At 36.4% G+C, this 24,290-nt stretch overlaps 1 protein-coding gene across 2 annotated transcripts in view; it reads right to left on the bottom strand.

Annotated features, from left to right (window-relative positions):
* Window positions 1-24,290, bottom strand: part of MCCC1 (methylcrotonoyl-CoA carboxylase 1) — a 51,274-nt gene that overhangs the window by 12,012 nt on the left and 14,972 nt on the right. The window contains exons 3-12 of one of the 2 annotated variants that reach the window (XM_032483599.1): window positions 23,452-23,558; window positions 21,555-21,676; window positions 20,995-21,142; window positions 20,791-20,912; window positions 16,036-16,147; window positions 14,682-14,763; window positions 10,269-10,396; window positions 6,744-6,927; window positions 2,874-2,983; window positions 1,266-1,482 (exon numbers count right to left, since the gene is read on the bottom strand). In XM_032483599.1, coding sequence (XP_032339490.1) covers window positions 1,266-1,482; window positions 2,874-2,983; window positions 6,744-6,927; window positions 10,269-10,396; window positions 14,682-14,763; window positions 16,036-16,147; window positions 20,791-20,912; window positions 20,995-21,142; window positions 21,555-21,640 — 1,189 coding nt within the window. In that variant the 5' untranslated portion in view covers window positions 21,641-21,676; window positions 23,452-23,558. The remainder of the gene's footprint in view (window positions 1-1,265; window positions 1,483-2,873; window positions 2,984-6,743; window positions 6,928-10,268; window positions 10,397-14,681; window positions 14,764-16,035; window positions 16,148-20,790; window positions 20,913-20,994; window positions 21,143-21,554; window positions 21,677-23,451; window positions 23,559-24,290) is intronic. The other variant, XM_006186370.2, reaches the window with a different exon arrangement.

Raw genomic sequence — 24,290 nt, 5'->3', positions numbered from 1 at the left:
CTCTCATTCTCTGGTGGCATAAGCTGTATAGTGGTCACCCCTTTGACAGGGCAAATGCACTCCAGGTCATCCAAATCTCTACCACTCACTATTTTTCCTTCACCTGGCCTCTTTTATTCTTCTGTTGCTGGTCCACCCCAGAGACATTTGCGTGTACACCTGCTGCTGGACCATATCCAGCATAGCCAAATTGAAGCAATTTATTCTGAAACTCCTATCTGTGCTGGTTATAAATTTTAAAAAGGTAAGTGAGAGTAAAAGGACACTCCTTTCTAAAAATGCTAAGTTCAGGCTTAGGAATATCATATGGAGTGTATTTAGATGCATTTATTTAATGTAAAATGGCAAAATGAGGCCAGAGAATAAATCTCTTAAAGATATACTTATATACTACATTTCAATATCATTTTCTTGAATGAATCTAGAAATTAAAGATCCTAACAATGGGATCCTATAATAATATAATAATCCCAATAATGATGATGGGATAAACAGATTCAATTTTTTTTTTTTCTGTTTGCTCCAAAGATCAGTTAGCCTGAGTAAACGTTATGGAGCAAGTCTGAGCGAGCTCAGATTTTGCTCAATTCAGAGGGAAGAACTTCTTAACTGGAAAACTGACTGTAAGGGTAATAAGCTAATGAATTTTCATTATGAATTTCCAGCTTCCTGAGGTGCTAGGAGGAGGCTGAAGCAGGGCTGCACGTGTGTGGCAGCCGGAATGAGTCTCTGCTATAGTCCTCCCTGTGTTCAGATTCTGTGATACGATGGAGAAGTTCCTAGGTCTTTAGGGAGTTAGAAATTTGATCGCAAAATGGAAAAAGAAAGAAGGAAATAACAGTAAATTATGGGTAACCCAAGGAGAATCTGAGTCTCCAGGACCAAGGAAGTTGCTGCAGGTACAAAGGATACAATAGAGTAGGCCACAAGGAGTGGTGAATAAAAGAAATTGAAAGGAAATTTGAAAAAACAGAAAAAAAAAGCTGGAATGGGATACGGGGAGAACTAGTGTTTGCCTGAAAAGAAGTCCATCTCTACATTGTTAGGTGATTAGTTACCTTCTATTTAATGGGTTAGAGTGTTTAAGGGTGCATCCTTGTTTTGTGAACAGCTCTACTTCACACTAAAATACACATTAGCAGAGGATGGTGTCAAGCACTGAGGGCAGAAAAGGGAGGCAGGAGTGACATAAAGAAAGAAAAGTATGTTCAATAATTATTCATAAAATCTTGATAAGCAGAGGAAAGAGACAAGCATTCTTGTACCTTGTGTCTGAGTTTTGAAAACATCAGACATAGCTTTCTCCTTGAGGATGAGACCCAGAGCTGCCTGGCATAAAAACTCTTTGGCTGTGGCCTTCCAACCGGGCAATAGTTCTTTTTGATGTTGAGGGATGAAATCAGTGTGCACATTCCCAGCTTCAAACTCTGGGTGGCCAGAAAGGCTGAGAAGGAAGTCAATGTTGGTGTGCAGTCCAACGATCTAGGGGGAAAAAGCCCACATCCCCAGTAAGTGTGGAAACAACATATTCAGAAAACATTTCTATTGCACCTGCTCTTCCTAGTATTTTCTACTATGAATAACTCTCAGGAAAAACAAAACAAAACAAAACCACTCACGTCACCATCACTATACACCTGCACTTAACAGTACGTTAATTTACTACGATAAAGAGGATGTAGAAAATGCTGCTGGGTAGGTAGCATGGAGACATTTAATTGACTTAGGTTAGGAAAGTAAGTTAAATGTTAAGAAACTTATTAAGAGATTTATTTGCAAGATATTGAAGACTTGCCGCTCAGAACACCCCACAAAATAGGAAGACTGCAAACAGAGGGTAGGACTGCTACACTAGGGAGAAGGTAGGATTGCATGACCTGAAGAGAGCTTCCTTCCAAAACTAAAATCCGTATCTGACACACTGACATAAAAATTAAAAAGGTATAAAATTAACTCAAGTCCACTCAATAAATGAGATCCACAGTAAAAACCAGCTATCTGAGACCTGGATTCATTCATTTATTTAATACCCATTTACTGAGCATCTTTTAGGTGTCAGGCCCAGACCCAGGTACTGGGGACACAGTGAAAAACAAAACAAAGTCCTTGCCCTCACAGAACTTACATTTTAGGGACAGATAACAAATAATACCCATAAACTAATATCTAATATAATATCAAGTGATAGGAAGAAAAATAAGGCTGGCCAAAGGGACAGAAAACAGCAAAGCATCCTGTTTTAAACACGGTTGCCTATGAAGGACTCTGAAGATCATGGTGAGCAGGGCTGAGGACGGTGAGGAGGGAGTCCTGGGATTATGTAGGGGAAGAACATTCTGGAAGAGAGAACAGGAACAGATGGTTCCATGCTGGGTGTGTCTAAACAGCAAGGAGACCAGTGAGGGTGGAGCCAGAGATCAGAGGTTTGGTCAAATTCATGACATATAATAATGTGCATATCACAGGTTAATAAGAAATCCTTCTATGAAGCTAAATCAGTGTGGCTGTGGGACCTACTGCACCAAGGAAATTAATGCGCTACAGAAAAGCAACAAATTCCAACAAATGAATAAAACTGAAAATAATTCTTCTCCTTTGGAGAAAGTAACACTAGACTATAGGCCGTACTTGTGTAGCTGGGCTTACCTACAGGATGAATAGGAATTGCATATTGGGTCTCACTGAAGTTATCACTGATGCTAATAGTTTGTCTTGTAATCTTTCTTTTCTAGCTGAAATCAGGAAGTCCTCAAAGTCTATTCTGATCAATGGAAAATCCTCCGATGTGAAATTATTTTGTTTTTGACAAGATATGCTTGGCTGTAGATAGACAGAGAGCATCAGGGTCACTCACATGGCCCCAGGTCACTCACATGGTACTGTCGAAGGCTGTACCTCAGTTTCGTCAAGGCTGCCTGGCGATCTGCAGCCCACACAACCAGCTTTGCAATCATTGGGTCATAATGCATGGAAACTTCATCTCCTGAAATTGAAAAACCACAGTAACCACTCAAAACTTAAAGGGATAAAATATGATAAGCAAGACATTCTCCTGGGGCTTCATGTACATTTCACACTTAATCCTCACAAACTCCTGCATGATAGAGATCATTACCACCATTTTATTCATGAGGAATCAAGGCTTACAGGGGCTTAAAAACTTACTAGAAGTCTAAGGAGGTTATGACCACCCAAGAGCACCAGGACCTAAAAGAGTCATTCACTGACACACAGGCTGGTTTTCTCCATCCATTCTTCAGAAACTTCTTTTCACTTCTCATTTTGGAAGTTGGTGCAAACTCCCTTCACCCTCTCAGATCACAGTCACTTTGTCTTTAGCATTTCGTCCCTCCACATCCTCAGTTTCCTCACCAGAAAAATAAGGATAATAATTCCTTTATCCTGCAGGCTTGTTGGGAGGATTGACAATCAAGTGCTAAACGCCATACCAGGCAGAGCTGATAAACAAGGAACAGCTATCACTACATGACAGAGTCTCAGAGAATCTGAATCATGCACATCTCATTGGTAAGAAATGGTTCAAGTCAGAAGTTATAAGGAATGCTGTTCGAGGAACTTTTTGTGATTTTGGCACATCACTTGACCCCTCTGAACCCTAGAGTCTCCATCTATAGAATCAAGGAGATAGATTACACTCCCTTATCCACCCACCCATCCATCCATCCACCCACCTACCCACACATACTGACCACCTTCTAGGCCTAGGCTTGAGCAAGGTCCTGCAAATATAAGATGGAAGACAGAATCCCTCCCTTAAAATTCTTATAGTCTAATGGAGAAACTAGACAAGGAGTAAAAGATCACTGTAAGATAGTATAAAAGGGCAATGCACAAGGAATACACAGGGGACTCAGGAAACACAAAAGAGGAGGGGTTGGGGGGAGCTTCCTGGCCTAGATTATCCTTTCCAGTGTTAGGATGTGAATCTGGGAGTCCTTTTCATAATTGTATCTCTGTTATCCTTTGAGCACCTTTATTAAATTATACTGCAAGCTTTGCTTCCTCACAGATTATTTCTTCTCTATTATAAGTACTCTCTTTTCTATGATGTTTTGCTGTTAAGTTAAAATCTTGCTGTGGGTTAGCCAGAGGTCTCAAAATTCTGCCAACTTATTATTAAGAAGTTTTAATTCCATGGAGGGAGGGTATAGCTCAATCCCCAGTACCTGCATTAAACTAAAAAAAAAAAAAAAAAAAAGTAAACCTAATTACCTCCCCTCCCCCAAAACAAAATCCACAACGGAAAGGAAGTCCTTCAGTAAATGGTGTTGGGAAAACTGGACAGCAGCATGTAAATCAAAGAAATTAGAATACTTCCGCATACCATACACAAAAATAAACTTGAAACGGTTAAAGACTTAAACATAAAACAAGAGACAATAAACCTCCTAGAAGCAAACATAGGCAAAACATTGTCTCACATACATCTCAGCAATGTTCTCCTAGGGCAGTCTACCCAAGAAATAGAAATAAAAGCGAAAATCAACAATTGAGACCTAATTAAACTTACAAGCTTTTGCACAGCAAAGGAAACCGTAAGCAAAAGAAAATGACAACCTACACAATGGGAGAAAATATTTGCAAATGATGCAACTGACAAAGGCTTGATCTCCAGAATATACAAACAGCTCATATGACTTAATAAGAAAAAAACAAACAATCCAATCCAAAAATGGCCAGAAGACCTAAATAAGCAATTCTCCAATGAAGACATATGAATGACCAACAGGCACATGAAAAAATGCTCAGTATCACTAATTAAGAAATGCAAATCAAAACTACAATGAGATATCACCTCGTATCAGTCAGAATGGCCATCATTCAAAAGTCCACAAATAATAAATGCTGGAGAGGCTGTGGAGAAAAGGGAACCTTCCTACACTGTTGGTGGGAATGCAATTTGGTGCAGCCATTGTGGAAAACAGTATGGAGAGTCCTTAAAAGACTAAAAATAGACTTACCATATGATCCAGCAATCCCACTCCTGGGCTTATATCCAGAAGGAACCCTAATTCAAAAAGACACTTGCACCCCAACGTTCATAGCAGCACTATTTACAATAGCTAAGGCATGGAAACAACCTAAATGTCCACTGACAGGTGACTGAAGAAAGAAGTTATGATATATTTATACAATGGAATACTCTTCAGCCATAAAAAAGACAATATAATGCCATTTGTAGCAACACGGATTTCCCTGGAGAATGTCACTCTAAGTGAAGTAAGCCAGAAAGAGAAAGGAAAATACCATATGATATCACTCATATGTGGAATCTTAAAAAAAAAAAAAAAAAAAAAGATAAATGAATTTAAATATAAAACAGAAGCAGACTCACAGACATAGAACACAAACTTGTGGTTGCCAGGGTGGAAAAGGGTGGGAAGGGACAGATTGGGAATTCAGGATTTGTAGATACTGACAGGTATATATAGAATAGATAAACAAGTTTATACTGTACAGCACAGGGAAATATATACAAGATCTTCTAGTAGCTCATGGTGAAAAAGAATATGAAAATGAATATATGTATATCCATGTATGACTGAAAAATTGTGCTGCACACCAGAAATTGAAGCATTGTAAACTGACTATAACTCAAAACAAAACAAAAAAGAAGTCCTAATTCTTCATTTTGGTTTTCAAGACCGAAACGATCTGCTCTCATTCTATTATCTCCAGCCACATCAACTACTCACCATCCTAAACCCTCTTCTCCAGCCACATATTTTCTTACAGATCTTTGAACACACCTTTAGTTAAGTCCTCTTTTCTTCACTTTTATGTATGCAGTTAAATCTGCCTACTCAAATCCACTCCAGGTTTCCTCTTAGAAATGTGTCCTGCTATATCAGGCTAACGTAACCTGTTAATTGTGCGAATTGCTGTATTTTCTCTCTCACCATCTGTTTAACTTCTGTGGCAACTAAGGTGGCAATAGACAGTGGTGGCTCAGAGGGCAGACCCTGGAGCCGGAATGCCTTCAGAATGCCTGGGTCTGAATCTTGGCTCCAAGGGTGATCTTGAATAAATCACTTCTCTGTGCCTGGTTTCCTCATCTGGAAAATGGGGATGATAATGACACCTACTCATAGGGTAGTTCTCATAGTTAAAGGAGCCCATGTAGAAAAATCACCCAGAACAGCACCTGTACATAGTAAGTGCTAAATAATTTAGTTATGACCATTGTAATTAATCATACGTGAACTGTGACAGCTCTTGTGCACGATTTTTTTTACTTTTCTTTCTTTCTTTTACTATTGTTAAGCTTGAACTGAACTTATTTTTACTGAATTCTTCAGCTTGACTTTCAGTATCTTGAAGTTAGAATGCCTTGGGCATACCAGGTATCAGTCACCTTAAATCATTTTTGGAACTAGGCAAAGTAAAAATGGAAAGCAGTACACACAAAATATTTTTTGCTTAGGTTTGACTAAGTGCTGCTGCATTTCAAAAAAAGAGAGCAAAGAAAAAAAAAGGAACTGCTCAAAATTAAAGAAACATTAGTTTAAAAAAAGAGAATAGTACTGCTTAAAAATACTAGTTATTCTTTAAAAATAACTATTCCTGAGAAAAAAGTAAAGATTAATGAGAAGTCAATTAAATCCTTTATTTAAAAACACACTACGCATTTCCACAAAACACAGGGAAAAGACCCCCATCCAAAAACAATAATGTATTTAAAGTTTTCTAAAACCAAGAATTTTTATTTTATTTCACTTTACCTTGCCGTACACCAGTTTCAATCCTTATGGAAAGGTCGGCTTGAGGGGTAGAGAGATGCACTAATGGTCCAGCTCCTGGCATGAAGTTATTATTAGGATCTTCTGCATATATTCTAGCTTCAAAGGCATGGCCCTGCAGAGTTATTTCTTCCTGGCTCAAAGGAATCTTCTCTCCTGCTGCAACCTGGTAAAAGAGGAATACATGGTCTTACGAAAATCCACCTTACAGCAGCTATGAGACTAATTTGATGGTCTTGTCTTTTCCTATATAAAATGGACATTTGGACTTTATAATAAAGCTAAATAAAAACTATTATTTTATCTACCCACTTGAGTATTGGACAAAAGCAAAAACAGATTTAAAAACAGATGCAAGAATAGATAAAAAAGATTATACTGTATAGCACAGGGAAATATACACAAGATCTTATGGTAGCTCACAGAGAAAAAAATGTGACAATGAATATATGTATGTTCATGTATAACTGAAAATCTGTGCTCTACATTGCAATTTGACACAACATTGTAAAATGACTATAACTCAATAAAAAATGTTAAAAAAAAAGATGCAGCTTGGAAATAATACATTAATTACAATGGGTTTCTACAGTTATAGAGAAAGCAGGCAAACTGATGGCTAAATTATAAATATCAATTATTTTTCAACATAATCAAAACTAAAATTTCTCACTGGCAAGATATTCTTAGTTTTCATTTAAAACATTAGCACTCAGTTACCAAATCAATCTTTTTTTTGCAGTAAATTATTACTTGGTGTTTAGGACTATATTTACAACTATGGCTAAAGTGTGGCATTAATCATCTTTGTAAACTTCATCACCAAGTGAGTAATAGAGCAAAACAGACTGGGGAACATGTTTTAAAGACGTTGTTATGTTTATGGATATTGCAAGATATCAGACTCTAAACAGGGTGATCAGTATTGTTTATCACTGTTATTATTTGGCTTATTATTATTATTATTATTACTTTGGCTTTTATATACCAATACAACAAATCTCTCTCTTCAACTAGTATAATTTGGAAAAGGCTATTGTAGGGCACACTGTCACTCTCTTTACTCTCCCCTTAAGTTTTCCCCAAGATGAAAAAAAAAGATAAACTGAGATGGTAAAAGATACAGGGAAAAAACTCTAGCTCAGCAGTACACTGAACTAAAGTACACTGAACTAAGCATAAAACAGGCAAAGGTTTCATCTCTTTAAATCTATAAATAAGAAAAATCAGGAACCACAACAGTTAAAAATGAAAGGAAAATGAACTAAACTGAATGCCTTTATGGCACAGTGTTTGGAACCACAGACTACAGCCATACTGCCTGAGTTCAAATTCTGTCTCTATATTTACCCTGTTATGGGCATACTCATATTCTGGGTAAGCTTCTTTAATCTCTTGATGCTTCAGAGAAAAATGCCTGGCATATAATAATAACTATGTCATGTTAGCTATCATCATTTCATTCTTATCCTTTAAAATAAAATACTCTTTAATGTTTTAATAAAGAATTCTATTTGTTTTAGTATAAAAAAGAATGACTATATTCTTTTTTTTTTTTTTTTTTTTTGAGGCTTCAATTCTACCTGTGAAGATTTATTTGTATTATGTAACATAGAGGTAAATATGGCAAAAAGCAACTCCGGGCGGTTGGTAAAGTAGGTGTAACAATATTGTCTGAATATATAGCATTACTATGTAACATACAACAGTAAAGAGAAAATACTGACCCAAAACAGCTGCCATATTGACAGCGAGAGGAGGTTTTGTTTCACCCCCAGTCCTCATCCCTCCAGCTTAGACCTGCTCCCAACACAGGGGTTTTATATATCCCCAGCCCAGACTCAAGTACAGATTCACTGAAGAATGACCATATTCTAAGATGTGATCTGATTCCTGACTACATAGCCCTACTTTAACCTGGTTTATCTGCCTGTTTTCCTCTGAAACTGGTTTCTATCTAGGCCCAGAAAAGGCTCAGTACTTAGAAAACTGTGTCAGGTTCTCCCGGGCTCTAGACATTGACTTTTTGGAACCCTTGGACCTTGGACATTTCACCAGCCTCCCGTGGACACTGCTAACCACCTGCAACTGCAGCCTGGGTGCTCACTTCATTTCACCCTTGCTCAGGAAGCCAGTGACTCCAGAGAAAGGTCCTGGAGCTTGAACTCTTGACTCACCAAATGGTGAGATCCCTTGTTTTACCTCTGCTTGGAAGCCAGACTCCAAAGTGCCTTGAACCCTGTAAACAAGGTCCAATGGTGTCCCTAAGCTCTAGAAACCTTTCCCAGATGATAAAAGTTGCTTCCTTTTCTAAGAGCCTTCAAAACTCTTAAAATTTCTTGAGTTGCAGAAATAAATGTCTGCGGTCCTGTCTAATGTCCAAAAGCTTTCTCCTCCTTAATCCTTGGAAATCTTTTATCCTTCATGATTTCAAAATTCAGGACTCTCTTGATTATTGCTTCAGAAAAAAAAAATCCTTCTTTGAATTCTGAAAACATATGCACTGTTTCCAAAAGTCTCTAAACCTGCTCCAGTTTTCCTGATACTTAGTAACATTTCCTAGTCTGATATGCCTGGGTTTCATTACTTTCAAGGCTACAGAGGCCCGGAAGAATCCTGTAACTCAATTAAAACCACCAATCATTCCCAAAGAACCAGCAAGAGGAATATCATATTACTGTCCTCAGAAGTTCTACAAAGACAAAATGATGAAAATAGTCAAGACTTTAACATCACAACATGGAAAAGATAATTTAGACTCAGGATATATAAAGAACCAAGAATCCTAGAGAGATCAAGAATGTTCATACCACTTAAATTTTTTTTTTTATATTGAGAAAAGGCTGTAAAACCTATTGTTTTCAATAAAGAGAACAAAACAGACTAAAATATTATTATCAGTATTTGACGGAATATGCTTTGTAGAACTCCGGTTCAGGCCAGTGAGGAACAGTTGTAAACTTACACTTCACTAAAATATAGTAGATGTGTCATAGTGAAGCCAGAATGGTTTAAAACTTTCTAAGTATTTACTCTGAATGGCTATGCTTATCCCTTCATGGCCCAGCAACAGTGTGTCAGCACTTGCACATGAAACACTGTTGGTCTAAACCATTCCCAACTCTTCCTTAGGTCATCTCATCTTGACCAGCACCTGCCCTGCCTCTAAAATCTAACGATGGCCTGGCTCTGAATGATGTGGCCTCAGGTAGAGTAGAAGGCTTTGTGTTGAGACAATGTGGTAAGAGCAGGCCTCAGTGGCAGGAGCTCATCTTCTGGCTGCCCCATGTCTAAGGGGAAAAGATGGTAAGTGACAAGTTAGGAATCAGTCCATAAAGTGACAACAATGTCACAGCATCAAATGTACTGTCACCTTTAACCTCCCATTTTCCTATCCTCATGACAACCACCAAGGATTGAACCCTTGCCCAAAGTGATACTTCCTTTTAGGAGGCCACAAGGTAACATATTCTCAACACCGATCTTTAACAGAAAAAACACTCCCACCCTAAGCTGCCATTCCACCAAGTCAGTTCCTGTGACCATCTCAGTAACAGGATGTTCCACTTGCAGCCTTGTATTCATCTCCATGAAGTAGAAATTGTGCTTTGAGTCCATAATAAACTCCACAGTTCCTGAAAGATAAAATACAGTGGTCACATCCCAACAGCATATAATCAGTCAGAATCAAAATCTTTCATGAAATATCAAGTTTTACTGCTGCCTTCATTCAGAGATAAACATTTTGCATTTCATGAAGAAAATACCTCACACTTTGTAGCAGTGAAATGATTTTCAATCAAAAATAGGGAGCCACATGAAATTTAACAATAGAAAAGTATGTCTGGGATTTTGAGAAAATGGTAAACCCAAGTTATGAATCAGTCTCAGCTGCCACAGCAGTGAGAACATGGCTGAACCATGAATTACTGCTTCGGTGCACCAGAACCTCGGAAACCTCACACTGTGACATTCCATCTTACTCTAACCCTGTGGAGAAAGACTTTTTTTTCCTGTTGAATGTGGGCTCTGGAAGTTTCTTTAAAATCGTTTTGCTAGTGACCCTTTAGAAGATTGCTTAGTAAGTAAACATCATGTTAATGTCTTATCTACTGGCATTATATTAGGTACTACACTCCCCCCAACTTTATCAAAGCATAATTTCTGACAATAAACTTTATTCATTTTAAGGGGGAGGGTAATAGCTCAGTGGTAGAGCCCGTGCTTAGCATGCATGAGGTCCTGGGTTCAATCTCCAGTACCTTCATTAAAAAAATAAATAAACCTATTTACACCCCCTCCAAATTTATCCATTTTAGGTTTCAGCAATTGAATACAGTCATATAACCACTACCACTATGAAAATACAAAACATTTCCATCACCCAAAATGTTCCCTTGTTCCCCTTTGCAGTCAGTCCCTTCCCCAGGCCCCTGGCTCCAGCCAACCACTCTTCTGCTTTCTATGAGTTTTTTTCCTAGAATGTCATACAAATGAAATCATATAGTATGTAGCCTTCTGTGTTTGAAATTTTTTTACTTAGTGTAAAGTTAGCTCCATACAATTTAAAACTGTTTTTCAAACTGTGGGTCACAATCTATCAGTGGACTATAAAAATTTAGTGAAAATTTCCAGTTTCTGACCCAGCAGGTAAAGTGCTTACAAGTCACCATTCCATCCTGACAAGTGAAAAGCTGAATAAGCTGAAGAATCAACAACTCTTCTTAGATCCACCACAGATGTGAGCAAACCACAGCCCCCCAAATTAGAGAGAAAGACAGGCAAATATAGAGATTCACAACTTGCTGGAACAGAAACTTATGAGCAAAAACCTCTGTGCGAACAAGTATTCCTCTAAAAATAAATAAATAAACCTAATCACCCCCCCTCCCCGGCCAACAAAAATAGATAAATAACAACAACAAAGAAAGACAGCAGTAGGCTGACTGGTTCACTGGTGAATTCTATCAAACCCTGGAGGTAGAATTTATACCAATTTATACCAATTATCTACAGTCTCTTTCAGAAGACAGAATACTTCCCAACTCATTCTATGAGGCATTACCTTAACACCAAAACCAAAGAAGACTACAGACCAGTAACTCTTAAGAACATTGATGAAATAATCCTCAGCAAATCAAATCTAATAATGTATAAAAATAATGATATACCATGACCAGGTGGGATCTAGTATGCAAGACTAGTTCAACATCTGAAAATCAATGAATGTAATCCATCACATCAACAGACTAAAGCAGAATCACATGATTGTATCAACAAAATCAGAAAAAGCATTCGATGAAATCCAATACCCAACTATAATAAAAACTCCCAAATAGAGGGGAACTTCCACAATTTGAAAAAGATTTACAAAAACCTACAGCTAACATCATACCTAATAGTGAGAAACTAGAAGCCTTCCCACTAAGATCAGAAACATGGCTGTCCACTCTCACCATTCCTTTTCAATATCATACAAGATGTCCCAGTTAATGCAATAATACAAGAAAAGGAAATAAATGGTATAGATTGGGAAGGAAGAAATAAAACTGTTCACAGATGACTTGATCAACTTCATTAAAAAAATCCAAAAAACTTAATCAAAAAACCTCCTGGAACTAATAAGCAACCATATCAAGGTTGCAGGATATAAGGTGAGTATACAAGTCAACTGTTTTCCTACATACAAGTAAACAAGTAGAATTTGAAATTAAAAACACAATACCATTTACATTAGCACCCTCCTGAAGTGAAACAGGCAAAAATCTAACAAAATATGTATAAGATCTATATGAGGAAACTACAGAATTCTGATGAAATAGTAAAAGAAGAGCTAAATAAATGGAGAAACAGTTCATGCTTATGGATAGGAAGACTCAACATGGTCAAGAAGTCAGTCTTCCCAATCTGTTATATAGAGTCATTGCAACTCCAATCAAAATCCTAGCAAGCTATTTTGTGGATATCAAAAAACTGACTCTAATGTTTATACGGAGGAAAAGGACCCAGAATAACCAACTTGATATGAGAAAATGACAACATTGGAGGATTGACACTGTCTGAGTTCAAGACTTACTTACTATAAAGCTACAGAAATCAAAACAATGAAGTACTGGTGAGAGAACAAATAGATTAGTGGAACAGAATAGAGCGCCCAGAAACAGATCCACATAAATATAGACAACTAATCTTTGACAAAGGAGCAAAGGCAATAAAATGGAGAAAAGTCTTTTAAAGAAATGATGCTGGAGCAACTGGATATCTACAAGCAAAGAAAAAGAAAAAGAAAAAGAATCTCAACAGACCTTACAGCCTTCATGAAAATTAACCCCAAATGGATCAAAGACCAAAATGTAAAACACAAAACCAGAAAACTAGAAGACAACAAAGGAGAAAACCTAGTTGACTTTGAGCATAGTGAGTCTTTTTAGACACAACAACAAAGACACAATCCATGAAAGAAATAATTGATAAACTGGACTTCATTAAAATTAAAAACTTCTGCTCTGTTAAAGACAATATCAAGAGAATGAAAAGACTAGCCACAGACTGGGAGAAAAATTTGCAAAAGGTACATCTGTTAAAGAACTGTTATCTAAAATATACCAATAACTTAGAGCTCAACAATAAGAAAACAAACAACCTAACTAAACAATGGTCAAAAGACAGAAGAGATGGCAAATACACATACACAGATGGCAAATAAGCATATGAGAAGATGCTCCACATCATGTTATCAGGGAAATGCAAATTAAAACGAGATGTCACTACACACCTATTAGAATGGCCAAAATCTGGAACAATGATGACATGAAATGCTGATGAGGATGAGGAACTCTCATTATTTGCTTGGTGGAAATGCAAAGTGATACATCTACTTTGAAAGACAGTGTGGCAGTTTCTTACAAAACTAAACATACTCTTACCATGTGATCCATTCTTGGTGTTTATCGCAATGAATTGAAACTATGTCCACACAAAACCCTGTACATAGATATTTATAGCAGCTTTATTCATAACTGCTAAACTTGGAAGCAACCAAAATATACTTCTGGAAGTGAGAAGATAAATAAACTGGTACAACCAGACAATGGAATATTATCCAGCGCCAAACAGAAATGAGCCATCAAGCCATGAAAAGACATGGAGGAAACTTAAAATTCATGCTACTAAGTGAAGGAAGTCAATCTGAAAAAGCTACACACTATATAATTCCAACTGTATGACATCTGGAAAAGGCAAAACCATGGAGGCGATAAAAAGATCAGTGATTCTCAGGGGCTGGAAGCAGGGAGGGATGAAGAGCATACTGAGGGCAATTGAAACTACTCTGTGAGATACAATGGTAGAATACATGTTGGATACATGTCATTACACATTTGTCCAAACTCACAGAATGCACATCAAGAGTGAACTCTAACATAAACCATGGACACTGGGTGATAATGATGTGTCAGTGTAGGTCCATCCATTATAATAAAAGCACCATTCTGGCACAGGATGTTGATACTTGGGGAGGCTATGCATGTATGGGGACAGGGTATGGGAACTCTCTCTACTTTTGCTCAATTCTGCTGTTAACCTAAAACTCCTCTAAAAAGTTGAAGTTTACAAATTTAAAAAAAAAACACACAAAAAAATCATTTCAGTGATTTTACTTTAAAATAGGATAGAAAGAATCAAGTAGCATTACACATAATTAGGGTAAGTACTGTTTAGTGAAAAATTTTTTTCAAATATACATGTATAAAAACACAAACACATATGCATATACTGGGTCTCAATGTAAAACATATTTCTTAATGTGGGTATAGTCAAAAAAGTTTGAAAGTCAGTGATTTAAAAGCTATATGTTTTGTTTGCCTTTCAAAACACAAAGGATCACTCTTTCTCCTCTATCAGAAGCACATCTTTACATACCTGCACCAACATAGTTTACAGCTTTAGCAGCTCTGACTGCAGCTTCTCCGAGCGCTTTTCTTACTTCAGGTTTAATGCCAGGCTATGAAAAAATATTTGAAATAAGTTTCCATTAGTACTTTGTCCTACTAGAAGTTTCCATTAAGATTCAGTATTACATTTCTATGTACCAAATATTACATTAAAGAGATAAGGATAAGTAGCTAATGTCACACATTTCTTCAAGAAATATTGTCCTATACCATAGTTCAACTGTCCTTATATCAAAGTTTAATGATTCTGTTAGTAATTTCTATGAACTGCAGCTATTACTCAGCATAATGACATATCTCTGTCCCTTGTACTTACAAAATAACTTTCATGACTATATGTCCACTTAAAATTATATGTATCAATATGAAAACTTAGAACTATCTCTATTTTGTTTCAAAATGATAAAGCAATCTGGGTCATGTATCCAATAATTATCTTAGAATAACAGTAAACCTTGAGACTGCAAGTTAGTAAGAAAGGTTCATAAAAAGAAACGTATGTCAATAAGGAGGCAGAGCTTTTAACATTTTAAAATGGTGCTCAGCAGATTTTTATTTAATCAATGCTTGAAAATATGGCTTTATTAATATTACTGTTAACATTTACTTTAGAGTATAATATAGTCTGCAACAGAAATTAAATTTTGAGTACAGTATGAGAATAACAAACTGATTAATCAGAAACCTTAGATCCCTGATCTTTTAGAAATACACACTGAAAAAACCACATATACAACTTTAGACAAGTAAGAAGCCTATGATAGCAGCAGGTTCCAAAGAAATGTAAATCCAAATACAGGTAATCCCAGGAGTAGGCCATGACCCAGATAACACCTGAGCCAATCAAGAGGTGGGCTCAGAGACATGTAAACAATTCTGAGGGAGAAAAGTTGCTAAATAAGAGCAAATCTCTCTCCTATACAATATAACCTCTAAGTTGAGAAGATGACTAATATATTCTAGGAACACTTGAAACAATGGTTAAAAGAGTCTTCTTCATTAAAAAAAAAAAAAAAACCTCAATTAACAAGACCATTCTATTCCTCAAACAGTTTAGTTAATTACAACTTAAAATCTACATGCAAACAATATACAGCTGTTCACTGTAAGGCAGATACTTGGATCAGAGCAGATTTTCCTAGATACCATCCAGAAGCACCATGGCTCTACTGTGCCTTCTGTATAGTAGCCCCAAAACATGAACCCTGGCCTCACCCCAACACTGCAATGAGGGCTTGTTACTAGTGGGAAGTGGACATGAAAGTCAGTGGCCAAGGTTTACATTATAGAGAAGCTGACAAATTTCTTTACAAGATCCTTACCCCTGGGGCCTCCTCAATGATCTTCTGATGTCTCCTCTGTACACTACAGTCTCTTTCAAACAAGTACACAGTGTTGCCATGGTGGTCACCAAACACCTGGACTTCTACATGCCTATTTAAAAACCCAATGAAAAGTTTCCATTTGTAGGATGAACATTCCAGAAGAAAAATTATATATATGAAATGACTGGGAAATAAGAAAAGACATAAACATAGGAGGCTCTATTTACCAACTCACAGTAGAGGCAGATCACAAGTAAAAACAGCCAAGGAAAGGACTGATAAACCTGACTATATCAAAATTATAAATTATAGTCACATTTCATGTATCCTCAAAAAGCCAACAAAAACTTTCAGGGGATTTAAAAAAATCAGCTCTTACAATCAGATTTTATAAACTAAGGCAGACTGAAAATTATAATGGCTCATCCATAGAAAGGTAAAGAAATAAATTAACATGGATCATCATTTTTTAAGGAAATACTAACATGAAACATAAAAAAACAAAAAAGGCACTTAAATGTTGAGTGTAAAATAGTAAAATTATCAGAAGTCATATTAACAGTGAATGCACGTAACACTTAAGAAGATAAGGGTAACAGACCATTTGATAAACATGAAAGCACTCTTTTCAGTAGATTCATTTTGGTATGTTCACAATATAGTTCACCTCACATATTCACCACCATAATACAGAAATGAGTGATCAGCAAACGTTTTTTTCTGTTGAGTTTTCAAAATAAAAATTGTCAAAGAAGAAATTTTTGTAAAAACTTAAGTCTTATAAATGTAATGTTTCAGCACAGTGGCTCATTTCTGTTCCTTTCTGTTCACCTCATGAAACACGTCATTATACCACCTGGAGGAACTTATTTTATTGTTACGTTGTTTCTACTGAATGTTCCATTTAAAAATTTCCCAATTTGTTCAACACATTCTTCTGACAAATAATAGAAGCTGATTTCTTCCTTCTGGATTTGCTTTCTTGATCTTTTCTCCCTCTTTTTACTTACCTTTAAGCTATCATCACCAAACATATTACTATTAGTATTTTGAACAAACTGTTATCTGTGAGATCAATTAAGAAAACTAAGAGATTTTTACTTTACCTTTGTTTATTCTTTCTCTAATGCTTTTCTTTTCTTTACAGAGAGCCGAGTTTCTGACCTATACCATTTTCCTTCTCTCTGAAGAAATCATCATTTCTTGCAAGGCAAATATACCAGTGACAAATTCTCTCAATTTTTGATTGTCTGAGAAAGTATTTCTCCTCCTAGTTTGGAGGCTAATTTCACTGGATACAGAATTTATAGGTTGATTTTTAAAAAAACACTTTATAAATATTTCACTCCACTCTACTCTTGCTTAAGTCTAATGTATTTCTTTACCCTTGTTCCTCTATAGATAAGGTGTTTTTTCCCCTGGGGCTTTTTTCAAAATTTTCTTTTTGTCTTCGGTTTCCTTTCAATTTGAATATAACTCAAAAATTTTTTGATAGTTATTCTGCTTTTGGTGTCCCCTGAGCTTCCTGATTCTGTAGTTTGGTGTTTGTCATTAATTTTGGAAATATTTTGGCCATTATTATTTCAAACACTTCTTCTGCTCCTCTCTTTATTCTCCTTGTAGTAATCAAATAACATGTTACACCTTTTAAAATTGTCTCCCTTCTCAGATATTAAGTTGTTTGATTTCATTATTTCTCTCTGCCCTTCAATTTGGGAAGCTTCCATTGACATGTTCAAGGTCACTATTTCTTTTCTCAGCTGTGTCCAGTCTACCAATAAGCCTATCAAATGCGTTCTTCATTTCTTTTACAATGTTTTTGATTCCTGGCATTTTCTTCTGATTTTTTTCCTTAGTGTCTCCATCCCTCTCTGCTTACATTACCCATATGTTCTGCATGTTGTCTACTGTACTTTTCCACAAGAGCCATTAACATATTAATCAGTTACTTTAAATTCCACATCTAAAAATTCCAAAATTTGTGTCATATTTCAATCTGGTTCTGATGCTTGCTTTTTTTTCTCTTCAGACCATGTTTTACTCGTCTTTTAGCATGCCTTGTAATTTTTTTGATTAAACGCCAGACATAATATATCATGGAACAAGAAACTGAAGTAAACAAATTTCATGTGAGGTTTTATGTTAATCTGGCTAGCAGGGAGGCTGTGTTTAAGGTCTGCAGTAGCTATAGGTGCCAGGGGCTTCAGTTTCTTCTGTTGTCCTTGTTTTGTTTTTCTCCTGTTGTCTTAGGCTTTCCCTAAGAACTCCTTAAACGCAGCCTGTGCCTTGCAGCAATCTTAGCTGTAAACCCGTTATTATGCTGGAGCCCTGGTGACAGGGGAGAAGGGTGTGGGGGAAGAAAAGCATTCTATATTCTTATGATTAAATCTCAGTCTTCTACTGGGTCTGTGTCCCTGGGTGTTTTAGCTTTTTTTTCTTCCTTTAGGTGAAACAGGAAGGTTAGAGGGGGTTAGAGTTGGCTAACTGCCCTCCCCCAAGGACAGAAAAGTCTCTGGCAAAGTTTCCCTTAGAGTGCTGGCCTTTGCTTTGGGCCTATTCAAAATGGCTTCTTTCCTCCTCCAGGCCCCCAAAATGTGAGGACATTTTTCCTGGATTTTCACTGATTGCCTGGTGGTGTTCTTGGAGGAAAAACCTATGAAAATTTGGGTTTTCCCCTAAAACTGGGCCCTAAGGAGTTTCTTACCATCAGGCTAGACCACACTCAACCCCCAGTAATTTGTCAAAATCCCTATTTAGGTGTTCCTATCAGTTTATGGCTCTGGCAGCTTCTGCTCCAGGTAAACTGATCTTGGCTATGATTTGCTGTATCCACATGATTGCCCAGATTTCAGGGTGGTGAATTTATTAAGTTTATAAACATCTTGATTTCTACTTTTCTGTTATCAGCACCATCTTGACAATCTTCTGGCTATTATCTCAACAGGTAATTATTTAGCAGGATATAAAACAGTATGATTATCATGATATGGAAATGTTACTAGAAAATATAGAATAGAAATACGTAGAAATGTTAATACTGATATTCAAAGAATGAGTTTATGAGTGACTTTGTTTTCTACCTGCTGTATTTTCGAAGTCTGTAATGTATTTATATTATTTCTACATTTAAAAAAAAATCATACACACCTACCATGAAGAAAATAATATGCCAAGTAACATACAGGAGAAAAAAAAAAAAGAAGAAATGAGCAGGTCCTCGGTTCCCAGGAGCTTACCAGCTACTGAGAGAATAAATTACAATGTGAGGTAATAGATGACATTTCACAAGAATCTATATCTTCAAAAATGTCGCAGGCATTGAGTTACAGTCACTGAAATAGCTAGCTGATGTCTCTACGACAATTTTAGCTCAAGAGTATGCTCATTTGGATAGTCAGCCTGTTCTTTTTTGAAAGCTACTGAAAGGAGCCTTCAATTGACCTTAGAACTTCCTCCATTTTTGCCTTATTTCCCACTAACGGGTGGCATGTGTTGTGCTGGCCTAATCAACTGGCCTATTTTGAGAATGAGGGCTTTATTTTTACAATCATACTCTAAATGAACTTAATATACTGTGCCATGCATAGGAATAATTCTATTTGTAGGGCTGAAATGGAAATAATTTGGGAGCCCCCTCTACGATGAGTACAAAATTAGGTACAGGACCTTAGAAGAGGCTCATGCAAGGGAAGGGCCTGAAGTTTCAGTTCATCACCTTCAAGGTAAATTCCTCTCTGGTCATGGTTCCAAAATGAGTTATTCTTTATAAGGTCACTTAACTTACAGGTTATATATATATATATATATATATATATATATATTTACCACAAAATTGATAAAACAAGATGTGTTTATAATTAGTATCTTATTTCAAGCAATACAAATGAAAATAAAATTCCAGAGAATAAAAAAATTTAGAAATCCACACAGTATTTACTACAGTGGAACCTAGAGAAACAGTTTAAGGTGGTCGCTTAGAGTGTGAATTCTGGAGTCAAACTGTCTGGGCTCAAATCCCAGCTTCCCCAATTCCCAGATGGGAGACCTCAGGCAAGTAAGATGACCACTCTATTCCTTGGTGTCCTCACCTGCAAAATGAGAACAGGGCCTACCTAATGGGATTGTTGCAGGAATTAGATTAGAAATAGGACAGCAAGACTACTACTCAGTATATGTAAAATACTTAGAATCTGGCACATGATTAAATACGAGGATGAACTGTTAGTTTTATTATTTGTTAACATATCACTTACAATTCAATTTGAACAATTATTTCCATTTTCAGAGCATCTCAAATGATGCTTATAGAGTTCTGTAAGATAAAGCTTAATTTCTTACAAGAATTTTATTTATTTTGAAAGGACTCTAAATTCCATCAAGAAATGAACTGAATGAATTAATGACACATCAATATCACGGAACCATTAAGCATATAAAAAGAATGAGGTAGATCTCTATTTACTGACATGGAAGGTGTTTACGATATAATATTGGCATATAATATTATGTTAAGATTCTGTTCACTGTTCTTTTATATGTATTTTGCATTCTGTGTGTATATGTATAGATGTTTCTACTCATGTAGAAAATGCCTGGAGGAATGCATACTGTACTAGTGGTTACATCAGGGAGTGGGATTGGGAACTTAATGTACTCATGTACTATCAAAATTTTATACTTTATATAATATGCATGCATTTCTTTTATAATTTAATTTAAAAAATTTAAGTCAGGAAAAAAAGCTGAACCTACCTCGGTGTGTCCACAAACTTCTCAATCAGCATAGCATCATCATTGAAAGACTTCTTAGCTTCTCTCCGTGCTGATTCCAACTGCTCTTGAAATTCTTTTTCGGATCTTATGATCCTCATACCCTAAGATGGAAATCTAGCCATGACTACAACAAAACAAATTAGACTAGCTGGAAATGCAAAACACAAGCACGCATAATCTTACTTTCCCTCCTCCACCACGGACGGCTTTAAGCATGACCGGATAACCGATTCTCCCAGCGTGCTCTTTCAGGCACTGGTCTGACTGGTCCTCACCGTGGTAACCTTCCACAACAGGCACTCCAGCGGCAGCCATTATGGACTTGGATGTGCTTTAGAATAAAAAAAAAAGATGCCCTAATTCTACAAATTATTTCATACAAGAGAAACACAAATACTGCCAAGTATATAAAATACAATGGAACTTTAAAAATAAAACATTCCATAGGTAAAGAAAGGATTACCGTCTGAGAAAACAAAAATTAATACAAATGTTAAAATATCTAATACTTTCCTCAATCCAGTTTTCATGTGGTAGCTCATCCCACCTTGTTTTTAATTCCCAAAAACGAACATATTGATTAGAAACACTAATTGCTTGAATATTTTCCATAACTCAATATAGTGGCAAATAAATAACTTAAAACCTATGACAATGAAAGGGTATAATTAACATGTCTATTATAGGTAAATAACCATTTCAATTGACCTTCCTATGGCTGTATTTAAGATATAAACTCATACCTCTTTATACCCATGTCTCTAATTGCTGATGAAGGAGGACCTATAAAAATAATTCCTTCTTGCTTACATAGTTCGGCAAATTCCATGTTTTCTGAAAGAAAACCATATCCTGGATGGATAGCCTAGAAGGGAGAAATGAAAGGATGAACTTTCTAGCGCTCCACTGGCAAACCGATGCAGGCAATGGCATCTTCCCCTGAGGAGGCATCTCCCCACCCATGCTGGTGATAGGTACACTATGGTCTCTATCAAAGTATGTTTTCAGAGATGTCTGAACTTTCATTCTAAAGTTCTTGAACCACTACTTGAACCAGAAAAATCTATATTTCTTTTTATAGTGGTAACATATGCATAAAATTTACCATTTTAACCACTTTTAAGTGTATATTTCAGTGACATGAAGTACATTCACAATATTGTGCAACTATTACCATCATCCATCTCCAAAACATTTTCATCATCCCAGAAGGAAACTCTATACCTATTAAACATTAATTCCCCATTCCCTGATAACCTCTATTTTACTTTCCATCTCCATGAATCTGCCTATTCTAGGTACCTGATATAAGTGGAATTGAACAGTATTTGTGCATTTATGTCTCGCTTATTTTATTTAGCATGATGTGTCCAAGGTTGATCCATATATCAGAATTTCATTCCTTTTAATGGCTGGCTGAATAACATCACACTGCAGGTCTATTCCCATTTTGTTCATCTATTCATCTGCTGATGGGCATGTGGATTGATTCCACCTTTTGGCTATTGTGAATAATGTTGCTATGAACATTGGTGCACAAGTATCTGGGTTCCTGCTTTAAATTCTTTTAGGTATGTATATATGAAATGTCAAGGAATTTGCAAGTAGAAGTAAAGGGCTTCAGAGGGTGGCAGGGCAGCGGCGGTGGGGGTGGGGTGGTGCACATTATTTGCTCTGTCTCCGTGTAAAGCTGGCCTAGAACTGAAACCATGGTACCCAAAAGCTGAAAAGAGAACCCTAGCACAGTAACTCATTTAACTTCAGGTCACTATCTGCCAGTGTCACCTCTCCAGAAAAAGAGCTAAGTAGTAAACAAAAGTCATTTGGTATTAAAGTCTATACATACTCTAGTGAGAGAGGACTCCCTCAGATTTTAGCCTAATCACTTGCAACTTAATCAGAATTTTAAGAAATTTATTTACTTGGCTTTCTAGGCTACAGAAGAGGAAAATCAGTAACTGAAGGACAGCAAGATTTCTAAGAGAGACATGCTAACAGCAGAAAGGGAGGAAACAGAGGGAAACAAAAAGCAGAACAGGCTTAGATGGCTTAATGAGGAATAAGTCCTGAGGGCAATTTTGTTCTTCTTAAATAGTAATTACGTATGTATCATTATAACCAAGGGAATGGAAAAGAAAAAAGATCATCCAACTGTCTTTCAAAATAGTTATGCTCAAGAACATTTCAAAATAAGAGGGATAAGCTTCAGATGTCTGGGAGACTCATGTGAATAGAAAAAGCCGCAACTTAGTGACAGCAAACAGCAAAATGCTACAAACTGAGTAAGATGCTAGATAATCACATTCTGATTTGAGTTTGGAGTTTTGTTTCTTTTAAACCAAAGCTCAATTTTAGTGATTTTACATGAAATGTCAAATATTATTTATGTGAGGCAAAGTAAAACAGGCCTATATCCCAGTCCTTTCTGATTTTTTTAAACACTGTTTTTTAAGGTATGGTTTACGATACATAATGTAATACTCACCCATTTACAGTTTGATGCATTTAGCAAACTGATACAACTGTGCAACTATTACTATAATAATCCAGTTTTAGAACACTTCGACACTTGAAAAGGTTCCTATGTGTCCATGTGCATATTTGCTTAATCCTTGCTCCCAGAACCAGGCAACTACTGACCTGCTTGCTGTCTCTATAATTTTGCCTTTTTTAGAAATCTCATATAAATGTAATCATACAGTCCGTGTCTGGCTTCTTAAAAACTTGAGTCATTTTCTGTGGTTTACCTACACACAAAAAAAAGAATTGCTGATACATACCACAACATGGATGAAAATAACAGGTCTATTTACAGATTGTGTAAATATACCACATTTTGTTTTTTTACTCATTTGGATTTTTTCCCAGTCTTTGGCTATTACGATAATGCTGTTATGAACATTCATGGACAAGTCTGTGTGGACATTTTTTATTCCTCTTGGGTAAATACCCAGGAGTGCAACTGTTGGATCAAAATACAGTAAGTATATATTTAATTTTCTAAAACTAGCCAGTTTTCTAAAGGGGCTAAACAATTCTGCACTTCCATCAGCTATGTATGATGGTTCTAAGTTCTTCCACATCCCTGCCAACATGTGGTATCATCAGTCTTTTTGATTTTTGCCATTGTAGTGGGTGTGTAGTGGTACTGATTTTAAAAACAACTTTATTGACATAATTCAATCCAATCATTTTTAGTATATTTGCAGAGTTGCGCAATCATTACCATAATCTAAGATACTACATAAGATATAATAATGTAAGCTTTCATCACCCCCAAAAGAAAACTCCATGTCTATCAGCAGTTATTCCCCATTCCCTACATATCACCAGCCCTAGGCAACCACTAATCTGTCTGTATAGATTTGCCTATTTTGGCAATTATTCCAGTACCACCTGTTGAAAAGGCTGTCCTTTCTCCAATGAATTGCTTTAGCACCTTTATTCAAAAATTAACCATATATGCGTGAGTTTATTGT

This window comes from Camelus ferus, chromosome 1 (assembly GCF_009834535.1).
Source record: "Camelus ferus isolate YT-003-E chromosome 1, BCGSAC_Cfer_1.0, whole genome shotgun sequence".
NCBI classification, from domain to species: domain Eukaryota; kingdom Metazoa; phylum Chordata; class Mammalia; order Artiodactyla; family Camelidae; genus Camelus; species Camelus ferus.
This window is presented reverse-complemented; position numbering and strand designations above follow the sequence as displayed.